The following is a 15,797-nucleotide window of genomic DNA, read 5'->3' on the forward strand; positions in this document are numbered from 1 at the left end:
GGGATGTTCTGCTATCTGTGGAGCGTGGTGGCTCCCAGCCTGCCTCGCCAAGGAGCTGCTCTGTGCCTGCTTTGAACGCTTTTTGCCGTGCCCTGAGCCCTGGCAGATGTCACACGTGGCCAGCCTGGGCTCTCGGGGACAAGGCTGAGCTCCGAAGAGCTCGGCGGGCTCGTTGTGTTTGAGTCACCACCACAGCTGCCACATCTGATCATCCCTCTGTGTTTCTCTGTTCTCCTGATGAAAATAATTAATCAGGTTATTTTTCTAAGTCATCCTGCAGCTTTACAGGGACAAGACTTAAATAAGGGTTCTCTTTAAGGCAGAGCTGTGTTAAAATAGCTGTGTGCCTATAAATACCTCATTGTTTCTATATTTACTCTCCAGCTCAGTGCAGGAGGTTCTACAGTTGAATATGAGATATATTTTTATTTTTTGGATTGTTGATGCAGCTGATATCTTAACAGCGAGGCTGCCTTCTCCGAAGGATGCAGTTTGGGTTCTCTCTGTGTTTCCTAACTGTACAAATTTCCTCTTGTCTTTGAAAGGAGCTGGCTCCTAAGAATCCTCCAGGAGCGGAGATTTGCACCAGACCCTCCTGTGAGCACTATTTTTAGCATAACTTTTTTTTTTTTTGACCAGAGCTGCACTCTGATCGGGATTTTCAAAAGAGCCCAGGAGAGATAAATCCCCAAATCTCAGCGCTGTGGGAGCTGCGGGTCCCTTTGAAATCCTGACCCTCTGGTGATTAGGGCAGTGACTTGGTGGCTCCTAAGCCCTGGTCCTGCAAGGTGCTGCGTGCTGGGAGAATTGTGGCTTAGGGCTGTGAGCTCTGGGAAAGGCTTTGCAGGCATTGGAGGCTCTTGTTGGAGGCTGTGCAGGGATGGAGATTTCCTGAGGGTCGGGGTATAAGGGGTCGTGACTGCTGCATTTGTGCATCTCAGGGACAGCTGGCCAGGGGAGCGTGGGTTGGTCCTGGTGTGCTCCAGGGAGGTGACATGGGGGAAGATATCCTGATAGAGCTGGTCCTTTCTCCACCAGACTCGAATGTATTTTGTCTCCTTCCCCACCCCCTCCCCCCCCCCAAAAAAAAAGTAATTACTATTAGGAGTAACTAGTATTACTAGTAGGATTAAGAAGGAAGATGTTGGATAGGTGAAATGAGGGAGTTTGAGAGTGGCTAGCCCCTGACAGCAGAGGGGACAAGAGCGCTGCTGTGACCAGAACCAGCTCAGAGCTCTGTGAGATTGCCCCAGAGAAGAGAGGCAACAACAAAACCTGAATAATATTGAAGTGGGATTTTCCACCTCCATCCCTGGTTTGGGGTGAGGTGGAAAATTTATAAAAAAATAACACATCCACCGGTTATCTTTAAATCCTCTGAGTCACCAGCTCAGTCTCTTTTGGAGTGGCTTTGAACTCCCAGACTCATGTCAGTGCTCAAGTTCAGCAGTGCTGCTTAACCCTAGGGCCTCCTAAAGCTCGTGGTGTTCCCTGTGCCAGCTCTGCACCTTCCCCTGCCCCTGAGGAAGTGGAAATTGTAGGCATTGAGGTGTAAAATTCTAGGAGGAAATCCGTTCCTGCTTTCATTAAACAGTGAATCATCATGCTTAAAGCATGGAAAGGACTGGAGAATAGGCAGGTGCCTTCTGCAGGAGGTGTCAGTGAGTCCTGGCTGCTTTTCCTTGATTTCACCAAGTCTAAAGTATATTTACGGTGAGGAGTGGATTCAAAGGATACTTCCCACCCCAGTGGTGCTGGCTGTTCCATCAGCAGGACCAGGAAGCAAAGCAGGACATGTGTGATACCCCGTGAGCTGGGACATCCTGGGATCTCGCTTTGCAGCGGGACCGGAAGAAAGGCGCGGACCACATCCATCCCTCCATCCTAAAGGCGTGTGGGGTGGGGCTCTGCACATCCCATCCCTGCTGCAGAGCCTCCAGGGCTCTCATTCCTTTCTTCCACGCTAAAACTCCTGCGTGGGAGCCGGCTCAGCAGAACGACGGTCACACCGCAGCAACTGCACCTGGCTGCTCCAGGAGCCGGGAAAAATCCTCATGGATGGGGAGGAGCCGCAAAGGGAGGCTGCAGGGACACGATGCTGCTCCCAGCAGCACAGCAAATATCCAGGGAAGGGAAGGGCCCCTTTTCCCAGCAGCCTTGAAAGCCCATCTCTCCCGATGTTAAAACCTCCCCAAGTGGGATTAAACGTGGCAAAATTAAGAACCCAAACCTGGTTGCAGCACCTGCTTGGAAATGACTTAAGTGGAGGGGTATTAAAATTTTAAGACTTGCTGCTGTGCTGCTGATGGAGGATTTAAAAAAATAATAATTACTGTTGTGGGTTTTTGGGTTTTTTTTTTTTTTTTCTTCTTTCTGCTTGGTTTTCAGGATTGGTTTCTGTTTAGCGTGCGGCCTTAATTGCGTAATTACACGATAGACTGGAGTAGAATTTAGTGTGTGTAATACCAGTTATAAAGAAGAGCCCTAATTATGTAGATCTTCTCAGGTAAATAATACATCAGGGTCATGGAGTGGCCTAATTACTGTTCTGAAAACCTGCCTAATGACTAATTTACTTGGAATTTCAGAACGCTTTTGATAAGGTCCCTCATAAGCAACTGTTAAGGAAAATAAATCGAGGAGGGATAAAATGTTTTTGCTGTGTTTTTAAACAAGCCAGTTAAGCCACGGGAAGCAGCCACTGCCTCCTGATCCAGCATCTCGAGGAGAGGGAAGATCCCCTGGCTGCCTCCTGCTCTGGGGCCAAAGCTGCTTTGCCACGAGCTCCAAGGGAGGCTGCTGCCACAAAAAATGGGATTTGTGGGTAAATTCCCAGCTCCTTGGAAGAAGCACATCCGTGACCACATAGTCCCTGGCACTTGCAGTAGTTGTGATGCTGGGCATCTAAATGATTTTTGAAGATCTGTGCCAAGATTGGATAAATCCGGGCAGAACTAAACTTGGAGTTTTCCCCAGGGAGTGAGGGCAATCCAAAAGCTGGAGCAGCTTCCCCAGGACTGTTTTCTAGCGGATCTCATGGACTTGTCCATGAGGAGGGAGGCCCAGAGCTGGGACCAGCGGCAGTGTTACTGCAGGGAGTGTGCGAGATGCTGCAGTGAGGGGGGCCTGGCTTTGGCCCTGCCCCAGGAGGCTCTGGCAGCAAGGACAGATCTTCCCAGAAAACCGGGAAGGGAAGGGAAGGGATCCACGGCGTGGGGCAGGCAGCAGCGCTTCTCCCAGCAGCACGAGGAAAGAGGAATCACACAAAGCAAAACCAAGCTGTGCTGCAGCAGCAGATCAAGGGCCTCCAAACAAAGACAGCGCTGCTGGGCAAAGAGGAGAGGAAGCTGGAAAAACTGATGATCCACGGGGTAAAGAACAAGGCGCAGACGTGGCTGTCCCGTGGCCCGCTGGCTTTTTGCATGGATTTTGCAGGTGCTTCGATTATCCAGCAGGACTAGCACAGGGAATGAAGGATCAGCTTTGTACTGGGGACCTGCTTCCTGGTGTCCCTTCCTCTGAGGGCCAGGGGACACTGGCACCCCTGCTCTGCTGCCAAACCCCTGCACCCACGGCTCCACGGTTTGACTTGGCTCCGGGATCCAAAGCTTTCCCTCCCACCTTGTCCTTCTGTGCCTTCATTTGCTGATTTTCAGAGGTGAAGGAGACATTCTTGATGCTGCTGCCGATAATGGTAATAGGGGAGATGGGTGCCAGATTAATTCCTGAACTCTCTAACAGGATTTAAGCTAAAAAAGAGAGGAAGGCTTTTTTCTTCCCTCCTTCCCTTTCCCTTCCTCCTTTTCAGATATTTCCTGTGCTGGGGATAACAACACCAAGGAGTGTTAAATTGGCTCTGAATGTCCACCCCTGGCTGTCCACATTCTTGTAACGATTTCATTAGCTTGAATTATCCACGTTATTTTCTTGTAATGGGATTAGCCGTCCTGGAGTCAGCTGAAGTCCTGGAGCGGGAGGCGGGAGGGCCCTTCTGCTGCGTATTCCATTAACTCCCTCATGCAGGGGGTGGAACTGGCCATGGCTCAGCCCAGGGGCAAAACCATTTGCCAGGGTCCTGCCTTCCTCAAGGAGGAAGAAAGGGAAAAAAAAGGACCATGATTGTGTTGTTGGTTTTTTTTTCCCCTCCCCCTTTTAATCAGCAAACGGGCGCAGAGGCAGAGACGGGCAGGGACATCCTTTGCTGAGCGGGGGAAAAAGAATGAAACGAGAGGAGCGTTGCAAAGGGAGGGAGTGAATTTTGTGTGGCTGCAGCCTGCTCCCAGGGCTGAGGCCGTGCAGGGAGGGGAGGGAAGGGCTCGTGTCTCTTTTGGACTCTCCATCCCTGCCCGGAGCCGTTTGGGATGAGCTGCCAGCGGGCACCAGCGGGGATTTGGGCAGGGCTCGGGATAGGAAGGCAGCAAGAGGAGAGGAGGAGGAGGTGGTGGCAGTAGATGGCAACCCTGGAGAAGGTTGGCAGCCGCGGTTAAGGTTTTTATAATCAGTTTTTCAACGTGGTTCTGTCGTTCTGTTTTCCTTGAAGGAATATGAACCAGAGCGGGGGATTTAGGACTGCTCTGTGCGGTGGGACCTCTGTACACATCTGCAGAACACTCAGGGCGATCTTTGTGGTTGTTTTCCAAGATGTTCTGTGTTTTTGGCAGGGGACAGATTCACGGTGTCAGTTGTGCTTTCCCCCTCAGGACGTGGCAGCCCAAGAGTCCTTGATCAGCTCGGGGTGCACCAGGATCGAGTCAGACGAACGCGTCTGTGCGCTTGGGACTTGAAAAACCCATCAGGGATGGGCAGGTCTGCCCTGTCCCAAGGACTTGGCAGTTTAAATGCTGCTCTTTGAGACATTCTTCTCTTCGGAAGAAATCCTTCCCTGTGAGGGCGGGCAGGCCCTGGCACAGGGTGTCCAGAGCAGCTGTGGCTGCCCCTGGATCCCTGGCAGTGCCCAAGGCCAGGCTGGACACTGGGGCTTGGAGCAGCCTGGGACCGTGGAAGGTGTCCCTGCCCATGGCAGGGGGTGGGATGAGATGGGCTTTAAGATTTTTTTCCAACCCAAACCACTCTTGATTCCACGTTTACCCTGATCACCTGTGCCCGGAACGAGCAGCCCTCACGGCTGCCTGAAGCTGTGGGGTTCTCTGGAGACCAGGGAGAAAGGAAGGGGAGGGAAGAGGTTCTTTGGAGCCCACCTGTATGCCCATGCTCCTCTGTCCCATGCCTCTGGGCTGTGCTGGTGCAGGATGTGCAGGCTCCTTCTGGTGACCAGGCAAAGCCAAGTGAGCCGTGGGTTGTCTCCCGAGCTGGAATGTGCAGTTTAATAGCAATATAATGTCCTATAATTAGTAGGCAAAGGACTTGCCTCCCAGCTGGCCTGTGCCAGAAGGATATAATTACAATCCCAAGGAGTGATGTTCCTCTGACCTGCAGCCAGCTTGCAGTGAAGAGGAGAAATCTCCTTTTCCTCTCTGTGAAAGTGCGGTGGCAGCTGGAAGAGCTGCCAAAGCAGCGGGAGAGCAGCTGATAGCCAGCCCTGCCGTGGAGAAATGCTGCATCTCTTGAGGGTGGGAGGGAGGGGATGTCCCTGCTGGCATCTCTGGGGTGCACCCTGTGTTTCTGCTGAGCTTGGAATGGGTGACTTGTCAGAGGAGAGCTCGTGGCTGTCTCTGTTCTGCAGCCCTGTGGATTGTGGCTCAGCACAGGCTTTTTCTGGTTTCCCAGCAAATCTGGATGGGCACAAAACAAAGGTTCTCGTCTAGGAAATAGGAGCTGCAGTGTTTGCGGAGGCTGTCATCCCTCCTAGCCAACAGCAGGAAAACCTGCCAAGTCTGGGAGAGCGGGGCGTGAGGACAGATTCTCCCAGCATGGCTGGCAGGGCCTCGTCCTCCACACCTCTGCTCTCCCCTCCTGGTCCTGATTCCACTTGGGATTTCAGAGGATAGTGGCTGGACACTGTTTTTCATGGATCTCTAGGAAGGAGTTGGAGCAGCCGTGTGCATGGCAGGGCCCCAGTGTCTCTGCCATCCTGCTGCTCCTGCAGCAAAGCTCTGCTTTTGCCCCCCCCAAACCTTCCTGTATTAATTGTGAGCGGCTCCATGGGGGTTTCACGAGAGATTTGGGATTGCTGCACGCCTTGGCCACACTGAAATCCCATCCCAGTGTGGTGCCACCAGGAGCAGTGGGGTGTCCTGCCAGAAATCCAGCTCCAGGCCAGGCACAGGGGTCTGCTGGGCTCATCAGGACTCAGGCTCAGGTCTTGTGCAGAGTTAAGCCAGGCTGATGGCAAACAAGTCTCAAGCCTGACAGGGCTTTTCTCCCACAACCACCGGGTCCCTCAGTGCTGGTGCAGGGGCTCAGGAGCACTTGGAGAAGGTGTGGATGGGTGGGTGAATATAAACCCAGAAACCACTCTGGGTGGTGGAAACTTCCCTGTAAACCATCCTCTTGAGGGAAGGAGCCTGGCCTGGTGCTGTGCTCCGTGCTGGCAGCAGGATTGCTGATCTCTGCCTGCTTTGAGAGGAGGCACCAGCACCCAGAGGAACCCCCACCCTGGGCTGCCTGGGGGTGTTGTCGCTCCATCTGTGCCCATCAGAGCTCTGTGCTGCAAGGGGAAAGAGCTGGCGGTGCCACCGGGACTGTCTTGCTGTGACCTCCCTGCCTCCACAGCCGTCCCAGCCCCTGGGAGCACCTTCTCAAACAGCTCCATGAGATCCTCTGGAAGAGCCGCTTCCTTCCCTCCCTTGCCACTGTCCTGCGGTGTCCCTCGGGTGCTGTGCTCCGTGCTTTTCCTCCTCCCATCCCCACTCCCGTGGCACAGTCCATGCATGGCCATCCTGGCTGCAGCTGGAGTGGGAGCAGCCGTGTCAGCACCTGCCTTCCCTCTCTGCCTTCCCTCTGCCTTCCCTCTCTGCCTTCCCTCTCTGCCTTCCCTCTCTGCCTTCCCTCTCTGCCTTCCCCCTCTGCCTTCCCCCTCTGCCTTCCCCCTCTGCCTTCCCCCTCTGCCTTCCCCCTCTGCCTTCCCCCTCTGCCTTCCCCCTCTGCCTTCCCTCTCTGCCTTCCCTCTGCCTTCCCTCTCTGCCTTCCCTCTGCCTTCCCTCTCTGCCTTCCCTCTGCCTTCCCTCTCTGCCTTCCCCCTCTGCCTTCCCCCTCTGCCTTCCCCCTCTGCCTTCCCCCTCTGCCTTCCCCCTCTGCCTTCCCCCTCTGCCTTCCCTCTCTGCCTTCCCTCTCTGCCTTCCCTCTCTGCCTTCCCTCTCTGCCTTCCCTCTCTGCCTTCCCTCTCTGCCTTCCCTCTCTGCCTTCCCTCTCTGCCTTCCCTCTCTGCCTTCCCTCTCTGCCTTCCCTCTCTGCCTTCCCTCTGCCTTCCCTCTCTGCCTTCCCTCTCTGCCTTCCCCCGTCTGCCTTCCCCGTCTGCCTTCCCCGTCTGCCTTCCCCGTCTGCCTTCCCCGTCTGCCTTCCCCCTCTGCCTTCCCTCTCTGCCTTCCCTCTCTGCCTTCCCTCTCTGCCTTCCCTCTCTGCCTTCCCTCTCTGCCTTCCCTCTCTGCCTTCCCTCTCTGCCTTCCCTCTCTGCCTTCCCTCTTTGCCTTCCCTCTTTGCCTTCCCTCTCTGCCTTCCCTCTCTGCCTTCCCTCTCTGCCTTCCCTCTCTGCCTTCCCTCTCTGCCTTTCCTTTGCCTTCCCTCTGGCTCCCCTGGCTCAGGAGCCTGGCCCTGCGGGGGGTAATTGGCTTTCCTTCTGCCTTTGCCTCGCTCTCCCTCCCAAATCCAGGAGAAATAATTGGAGTAGAGAGGTGTGAGTCTGTGCCTGGCACCGGAGAGGAGAACATTAAAGGCCGGAACTCCGCGCTTCATTCGCAGCTCCCGGGCTGGTAATTGCCGTGTTGTGGTTTCTAATTAGCGCCGCAGTGGGGGGGACGCTGGTCCCCTGCGTGCCCCCATTGGGGTCAGCCCTGTCCCCTCGGCTTCCCTCACCCCTCCAGCTCGCCTGTTCCCCGGATCCATCCCTCTGGAAGCCGCCCTGTCTCCCAGAAAAGCTGCCCTGTGTCTGGGTCAGGTCTGCGCTCCCTCCACCTGCGGGGACCTTGGGCTGCTCTGAGCTGGGCAGGAGGGAAGAGCCGGTTTCCCCAGCTGTGCCCAGGCTGCTGTGGGTCAGCACAGCTCCTCTGGGACCCTGAATCCAGAGCCTTCCTGCTCCCGTGGGTACCTCCTGGCCCATCCTGGGCGCTGGGTCCTGCTGTCCAAAGGACACGTCGGTGTGTCAGTGCACAGACTGAGCGTTGTCTGAGACCTCCCTTTGAGAGAAAACCCTGCTCCTGTTCCTTCAGCAAATATTCTGCAGCCCCCAGGCAACGTCCTTGATATTTTTTCATGGAGAGAGAAAGACTGGAGCATGCCCATGGCTCCTACCTCCCATTTTTCCTAGCTAGACGGGCATCTCCACGTCTCAGGAGCTCTCTCCTTACCTCTCCCTTCACCCACCTGCAGCACTGGAGGTGCTCCAGGGATCTCGGGAGTCCCTGTCACCCCCATCCCCTTGCAGGAGGACCTCTGGAACCCCCAGGATCCGAGCATTCCCTGCAGCTGTGGCTGCTCCCTCTCCTGTGCTCGGTTTTGTTTGTTTGTTTGCGTAGCTCCAGCTCGGAGGGGGCAGGAGGGAGAGAGGGAGGGAAAGCACCGAGCGGGAGACGTGCGGATTCATTTTGAAGCTTCATAATGGTGCATTTACACACCACGTTGCCTAAGGAAATTGGGTGGATGAATGCCTGGTCATGCTGCCAGTGCAGCAGGTTAACTCCCAGGATTTAGCTTATATCATTTCACGAGAGCTTTTATGGCCTTTACTGTGTTTATTCCCAGGTGCTCTTTGGCACTGCTGTATCCCAGGCTCCTTTTGTGTATGCACGCCTGTGTGGAGATTTTCAAATAAAATAACACATCTCTTCAGACCTGGGCCTCATTAAATATTTATTGCCTGCAGTTTGTGCATATGTGTTTGATAAATGGGTGCGAGGGGAGGGGAGGGGAGGAGAAGGGGAAGCAGGAGCTTGGCAGCAGGGAAAGCGCCGGCTTTGTCCTGGAATTTCTCCAGGGGGTGGCACTGGAGAGGGGTGTCCGGCTCGTGCCGCCTTTGGGGCTGTTTTTAGGGGTTTTGGACAAAGTGGGGTGGCTGCACGCTTTGGTGCTCAAGCCACAAGTTCCTTCTCTGGGACAGGAACCCCCTTATCTCCCCGTTCTTGGCTTTCCACTGACACTGCAAAACGTGTCTGAAATGCTGTTGGATATGGAGGTTGTTGTGGTCTGCTGGATTCGCCTGTTTGCCTTTCTACATCCAGAAAGCTTAGATAAAAGCAGTTTATTCCAGCACAGAAGCTGCAGGATGGGAGAGGCTGAAGGGTTAGAGCGAGGAAATCCCATCATCAAAAATGCCCAGGATCCCTGGAGTTGGAGGGATGACACCTCTGGGGATGGAAGAGCTATTCTGGAAACAGAATAATTCCCTCTGGGGCCATGCTCTGTCTCCTGCCTGTACCCTGTGCACTCTAGCCCCTCTTTAAAGGTGCAAATAAATCCGTTTGGGTGGGATTTGGAGCAGCCCTGATCACCTGGAGATGCTTTGCCTACCTTGAGCAGGGCATGGTATCCTGGCTGGATCTCCTGAGGGAAGGAGGAGCAAAGCAATTACATTAAAGAAGTTCTTTTGTATTGTTCAGTTTCACATCCAGAACGATCCTTGAAATCCAAGCTGGGTTTTTAGCTGGTTGTATTTGCTTTGGAAATGGGGCTTGCAGGGAAGCAGGAGGGCTGCAGGACACCTGGAGCAGGACTCACCTGCTGGCACTGCCAAGGTCTGTGGGAAAGGGGTGACTCTTCCCTTCATCTCACGCTGTCCCCGCTTTTCCTTGGATTCACAGCACCTTTGGGGAGCTCAAGACTGTCCGGCTGCCCAAGAAAATGGCAGGAACAGGATCCCACCGGGGCTTTGGCTTTGTGGATTTCGTCACCAAGCAGGATGCCAAGGTGAGCTGTGCTCCTCCCTGCCCGTCTGCCCTGCCCCAGGCGGGGAGGGGAGCTGGAGGCTCTGTCCCACTGAAATTTGGGGCAGGCTGGTAGCGTTCCCCAGGAAATCTGTGCTCAGGCTGAAACCCCCACGTGGGCAGCAGCAAAACCCACCACCAAAACCCTAATGGGGATAATCCCGGCGCAACTGATAAAATAACTCAAAATTCTTGTAATACTCAAGGACGGGAGCTGGTTTTTCAGGTTTGTCAGCAGCAAGGTAAGACAGGGTGGTTTTGACCCAACATTAACACATCAGGAAACCTCTGCACGTGTCCCACCTCCACCACCGCTTCGATTTTAGAGGAGTTTTGGATATTGTGGCTGTTTCCTGATTCGTAACCTGTGCAAGGCTTGTGTTCACCAGTTCTTCTGTGTGTTTTGAGAGCCCCCCGTGAGCAGCCTTACCCTGCTGCTTTCCCAGGGCCAGAGGATCAGTAGCTACGAATTGGCCTGGTTCATTTATTTTCTGAAAGCTTTCCTACACCTTTGAATTCTGTGCTTTTAGCAGAAATGAGGGGATTGCAGCCTGTCTGATGGTATCCTGCTCTTATCCTCTGCCAGAGGTTCTGGAGCAGGGTGGATTTCACCCTGCTGCTGGTTCCTGGTGATTTGTGCAGGGTCTGGAAGGGAGTGGCTGTAAGCACAACCCACGGGATGTCTTTGCTGGAGGGAAGGGACCACATGAGCCCCCAGAAATCCAGATTTTCCAGACTGTGAGCAGAGATGAAGGAGGGAGGAGGGGGGAGCCAGCCAGAGCCCATGTTTATGTTTTTAGACAGCATTCATTGATCCAGGATCACCAGGGACTATTAGATCATCCCTTCCAGCCTGACCTCCTGTATAACACAGTACATGGAGTTTCTTTGTTAGTCCCGTATTGATCCTAACTCAAACTTCCCTCTGCTCAGCTTCCCTCATCCCCTTGGGGGTCAGCTGGGGGTGCAGGGATCCCCCCAGGAACCTGGCTCCTCTCCCTGCACCTTGAGCTGTGCCTGTGGCTCTGCCCAAAGCAGCTTTGCTGTCACCTCTGCTTTACTCCAGTCATTCAGGCTTTGTCCCTGAGCTTTGAATTAATCTTCTCCCGAGGAAACTTTGGATGGAAAGGTACACAGAGAGGGACCAGACTGGTTCTTTACTGCTGCTCAGTTTGGGGGGCTGTGAGGCAGCACCTGCTCTTCTGCTGCTCTCTGGGGAAAACAGGCACAGGCTCAGTGTTTGCCTCCCATCCCTTTCCATCCCCCCAGGGGCTGATTCCAGCTGCACTGGACAAATGGGAATCTCAGTGACAGGTAGCCCATCTCTGGTGAGGAGAGGGCCAGGCAGGGCGCTGCTCCCAAAGCTGATGGAGGGGAGCATGCAGGGAGAGAGCTGCCCTGTGGAAGAGCTCTCAGCAGGGTTTTCTTCCTTCCCAGCGAAGCAGCTCTTCTTCCATCTTCATTTTTTTTTTTTTTTCCACCCTCATCTCTTTGAGGGATTTAATTGTCTCACAAGTGGCACATCAAGTACACTCCATTGGCCGTCTGGAAAAGGATGCACGGTGTATTGATGAATAGGATCCTGAATATTGTAAACACGCTCATAATTGGCTTAGAGTTTATTGCTGAGTGAAATGAGAGAGGAGGGGAGTGGGCCTGGAGACCTCTGAGCTGAATAGCTCTGACTGTCAGTGACGCTTTTGCTCAGAGTGGTAATCTGGAAATTGCTTATAAGCATCTTATAAAACATGATGGGTTTGTAATAGAATAGTTAGGCTGCCTTTGTTGGGCATTTAAAGCCTGTGACCTCCCGTGTTTGTCTTTTTCTCTCAACAACCACGGCTGCCGTGGGAGCGCACACGGAGATTTTCCACAGCCGGCACGGAGATGGGGGCTCCTCCTCCCAACTCCCCGGAGCTGTGCCTGCAGATCTGCCCCATCGGGCTCGGCTTGATGCTCTCAGCCTCCCCTGGAACTCTGATGCGCCGGCAGTACCAAATTAACTCCGGTTAAGGAAGCACTAACCGTTCCCTGACGTTCCCCGCGCAGAATTGTTGCTGGAATTGTTTTTATTTTTGAACTATTAACTGGGAAGCCGAGTTCCCACTTTTCTCCCCTGTTGATATAAAAATACATCTGGTCTCCAAATAGAAATTGCCCATTTGGGAGAGGCAGCCAGCGCTTTCAGAATGCACGCACACGGAAGGAAAAATCCTCGTGTGCAGCTGGCATCGCGGAGAGCATCCTCAGCTGGGACCGGCTCTTGCGAGGGAGGGATATTTATCAATCTCCTAATGTTGTTGACCCTTTGTCCCTCTAATGATTCCAGTCTGGAGGCTCTTTGGCTTGAGTATTTAATAGGGCAAGGGGGAACGTGGAGGCAGGGCGGCACTGTCCTCCAAAGGAGCGCGGCAGTCAGGGCTGGCGCTGTCACAGTCACGCCCGGGGGTGACAGACGCTGCGGTCCGGTCTCTGCTCCCGGCCCTCCCAGCGCAGCAGGCTCTGCTCCAGGGCTCTGGCTGCCTCCTCCCAGCAGCCTGGCCTTCCTGGGGCGTTAGCAGCCGCCTCTTCACTTGGAAATTCTCTTTATGAATCCCACAGACGTTTTTAAGCTGCTGTTCCAGCCTCTTCCTTTCCTCTCCCCGCTTTTCCCCCCCACGCTGAGCCGTAACGTTAAGCTCGAACCAAACTTTGTAAAAAGTGCATAGAAATGGCATTTTTAAGCATGCTCACACCCTGTTCTCGGGGAGGAGAAGCCCTTAGTGTTTTCATGCAGCCCCTAAAGCCTCTGGGAAACAAATGAGACCCAGGAGAAGGTTTGCCAGGATCTTCAGGCTTTGGGGTGCCCTGGCAGAGGGTGTGTTACCAAATGCAGCAGCTTTATCAGAATCAGCTTTGGGCATTTCAAAAGGAATGCCTTTCTGTGGCAAAGGCTCTCCTTAAAGGTGTAGGAAGATATGAAGCCCTGGAAATTAGAGGGCTTTTGTGCTGGACTTCTCTCTTGGATGAGCAGACACCACACCTCCCTTTATCCCTCATTTGGATACAACTCCACAAAGCTCTGGCCCTTCTTTGTTCCTCCAAAGAGGTGTCCTGGGAAGGCAGATGCTCACACAGAGGAGCTGCACCCCAAAAATAGCTCCTGCTCTCTGTGAAAGCCAGCCTGCTTCCCCTCATTTCATACTTGTCACCTAATTAAAATATGTTTTTTCCCCTACCTATCTTTTCATTTGGAATAGCAGCACTGGCAGATTTCCTCCTCTCCCTGGAAGATTTCCAGCAGTGTGGATGTATGGGGATGGCATTTCTCCCCTTCATCCCTTTGTCTTTTAAATCATCACTGCTTTCTCTCTTTTTTTTTTCCCCTCCCAAAAAAGTCTTAATTCCTCTCAGAGCAACGAACAGCTACATTCTGTCTTTTAGCTCGTTTCCAAAGAAGTGACATCCGTGTGTCACCTGAAATGTGCAGCTTCCCTTCTGCATTCCCAGCTCCTGGAGCCCGTCTGGAGGACAGGGAGCAGAGATCCCAGTACAGGCTGGAGCTTTCCTTCACTGTGGGTGCAAACCAACTCATTTTGGGGACGTGTTTGGCCAGGAAGGGCCAATGACACCAGGCTGCTGGCAGATGTGTCTCACCCAGCGGGGTTCTTGCATATGACACAGCTTGATGGCAGCATCTGCCTTCCCTCTTGCTCCATGACCTTTCCCGGGGCTGCCAGCAGAACCAGAGGGTATCAATCCTGTGAGGAGGAGGAGGAGGAGGTGGCAGAGAAGTGGCTCAGAGGACCAAAGCCCACCAAGTGCCACGTTCATCATGGCCTGCCCTCCTCCTTTACCCGTGGAGCACGGATGGGATGTGTGCCGTCACCCAACCTTCCTCCTCCTTGTGCTGTGGGAAGGAGAAATCCAAAAATAGGAACTGACAAAGGAAATGCGGTGTTTAGAGCCGTGGGTTGTGTGCCAGGCTTTGGAAAAGGCTCCTCGTGCCAACGTAAACAGCCCTCACGGCTCCCTCCTGCTGCCTCCCCCCGGGTGTTTGTTTAAGCCAACACATTGCTCTGCTAATTGGGAGATAGGCCTTGAAAACACAGCAGCAGCAAATAAAAACAGCTGGAGCTGGCAGCTCTTCCAGGAGGAATGTGCCCCTGGAAAAGGGGGCACTCTGCCCTGTCGGGATCCCCCCGGGGAGCTGGCGGTGCTGGGGTAGTGGGAATTTCACCCATGCCATGGAGCAGGTGGAGCTGGTGCTCCTCGTCGCTGGTTTTTAGCTCATGAGGGTTATGTGAGTGAAAGCACTTTGGAAAGAGAGGAAAACTCAGGTTACTGGGTGCTGGTTACTGAAATTGAGGGGTTTTTATGAGTTGGGTAACCCAGCAGCTCAGGGAGGGTCCTGAGGAGCAGCTGTGGGCAGCAAAGCAGGACAAAGCCCCTCTGCCCAGCGATGTGGCCTTTGGGGACAGCTGCAGCGGTTCAAAGCTGCTCATGGCAGGTGGCTCAGAGGAGAGGTGTGGGTTCCTACAGGACAGCTGGGGAGCTGGTTTGGGGGCCTCCAGGTGGGAGCTCAGGTCCCTGTTGGACAGCAGGAGGTGTGACTGATCCTAGAGCTGCCATTTTCCTTCCAGGGATATGAGTCTGCAGGGCTCAAAACCTGAGCTAATCCCAGCCTTAGAGGGGGATTTTAAAAAAGCATTTGGGGCGTTTCTCTCCCCCCAGTGCCCAGCCTTTACTGTGGAGCACTTTGTGGGCCCCTGGGGATAAAAATATTTGGCCAGTGTGTTTGTGTATTTGCGTTGTGGGCCCAATCCTGCTCAGTCCTGAATTTCCTCAAAATTCTGTGGGAAATCAAGACAAAATCAAACTTCCCTGGACTGAGTCAGTGTTTTCTGGGTGTCTCTGCTGGCTGCCTGTGGACAGAGAAAGCCGTCTGAGCTCTGGGCTGGCTGGCACGTTTGTATTCAACACCACCAAGAGATTACAGCTGTTGGGTGTTACTAAACGGGATCTAACACCAGGAAACCTCTGGATTTCTGCAGCAGAGCAAACCACCACAGGCAGAAAGAGCAGAGGGGTTCTGTGCTGGCTTCTGCTCTGCCACGTTTGCTGCCAGCACGGCCGGCTCACCAAACGGCTGGCAGGAGAAAGGCAGTTTTCCAGCTTGCTTCCAGAGCAGAAAGGAACTTCTCTGTCACAGCTGAGCTGTGCTTTGCTGTGTTTCAGCAGAGGACAGGATGCCAGGGAGTCACAAGGTCCCACCCGGTGCTGGCCCAAAGCTCCAGAGGCTGCGGCATTCCCAGCTCAGGGTGGGATTCCAGCCTGCCCCACCACGAGCAGCAGCCAGCAGCGGTGGTGGTGGTGGGAATTTGCTCTGCTGCAAGTACAGAGAAGATAAATGACCGAGTCAGAGGCTCTGATGGAGATGGATCCTGCCCCATCCGAGCAAAGCACTCCCAGTACCTTGTTCTCCGGTGGCCTTTCCGCTCCAGGGCAGAGGGAGGGACGTTTTTTCCCTTCCCTCCCGTGAGCTTGGTGCTATTTTCTCCTTTAATTTCCTTTCCTCTCTCTTGATTCTGCAGAAAGCCTTCACGGCCCTGTGCCACAGCACTCACCTGTACGGCCGCAGGCTGGTGCTGGAGTGGGCAGACACGGAGGAGACGCTGGAGGCCCTGCGCCGCAAAACCGCCCAGCACTTCCACGGTAAGCGCTGCTGCCTGGCGCTGCCCGCCTGGCACCCAGGCCAGGCTTTGTCTGGCAGCTCTGCCCACC

General features: G+C 54.1%; 1 protein-coding gene across 1 annotated transcript in view; it reads left to right on the forward strand.

The window, feature by feature from the left end:
* The window catches only part of RBM19 (RNA binding motif protein 19), a 52,122-nt gene that overhangs the window by 23,726 nt on the left and 12,599 nt on the right, over positions 1–15,797 (forward strand). The window contains exons 22-23 of the mRNA XM_040081152.1: positions 9,912–10,017; positions 15,608–15,728. Of these exons, the coding sequence (XP_039937086.1) occupies positions 9,912–10,017; positions 15,608–15,728 (227 nt within the window). The remainder of the gene's footprint in view (positions 1–9,911; positions 10,018–15,607; positions 15,729–15,797) is intronic.

This window comes from Hirundo rustica, chromosome 17 (genome assembly GCF_015227805.2).
Source record: "Hirundo rustica isolate bHirRus1 chromosome 17, bHirRus1.pri.v3, whole genome shotgun sequence".
Lineage (NCBI taxonomy): Eukaryota > Metazoa > Chordata > Aves > Passeriformes > Hirundinidae > Hirundo > Hirundo rustica.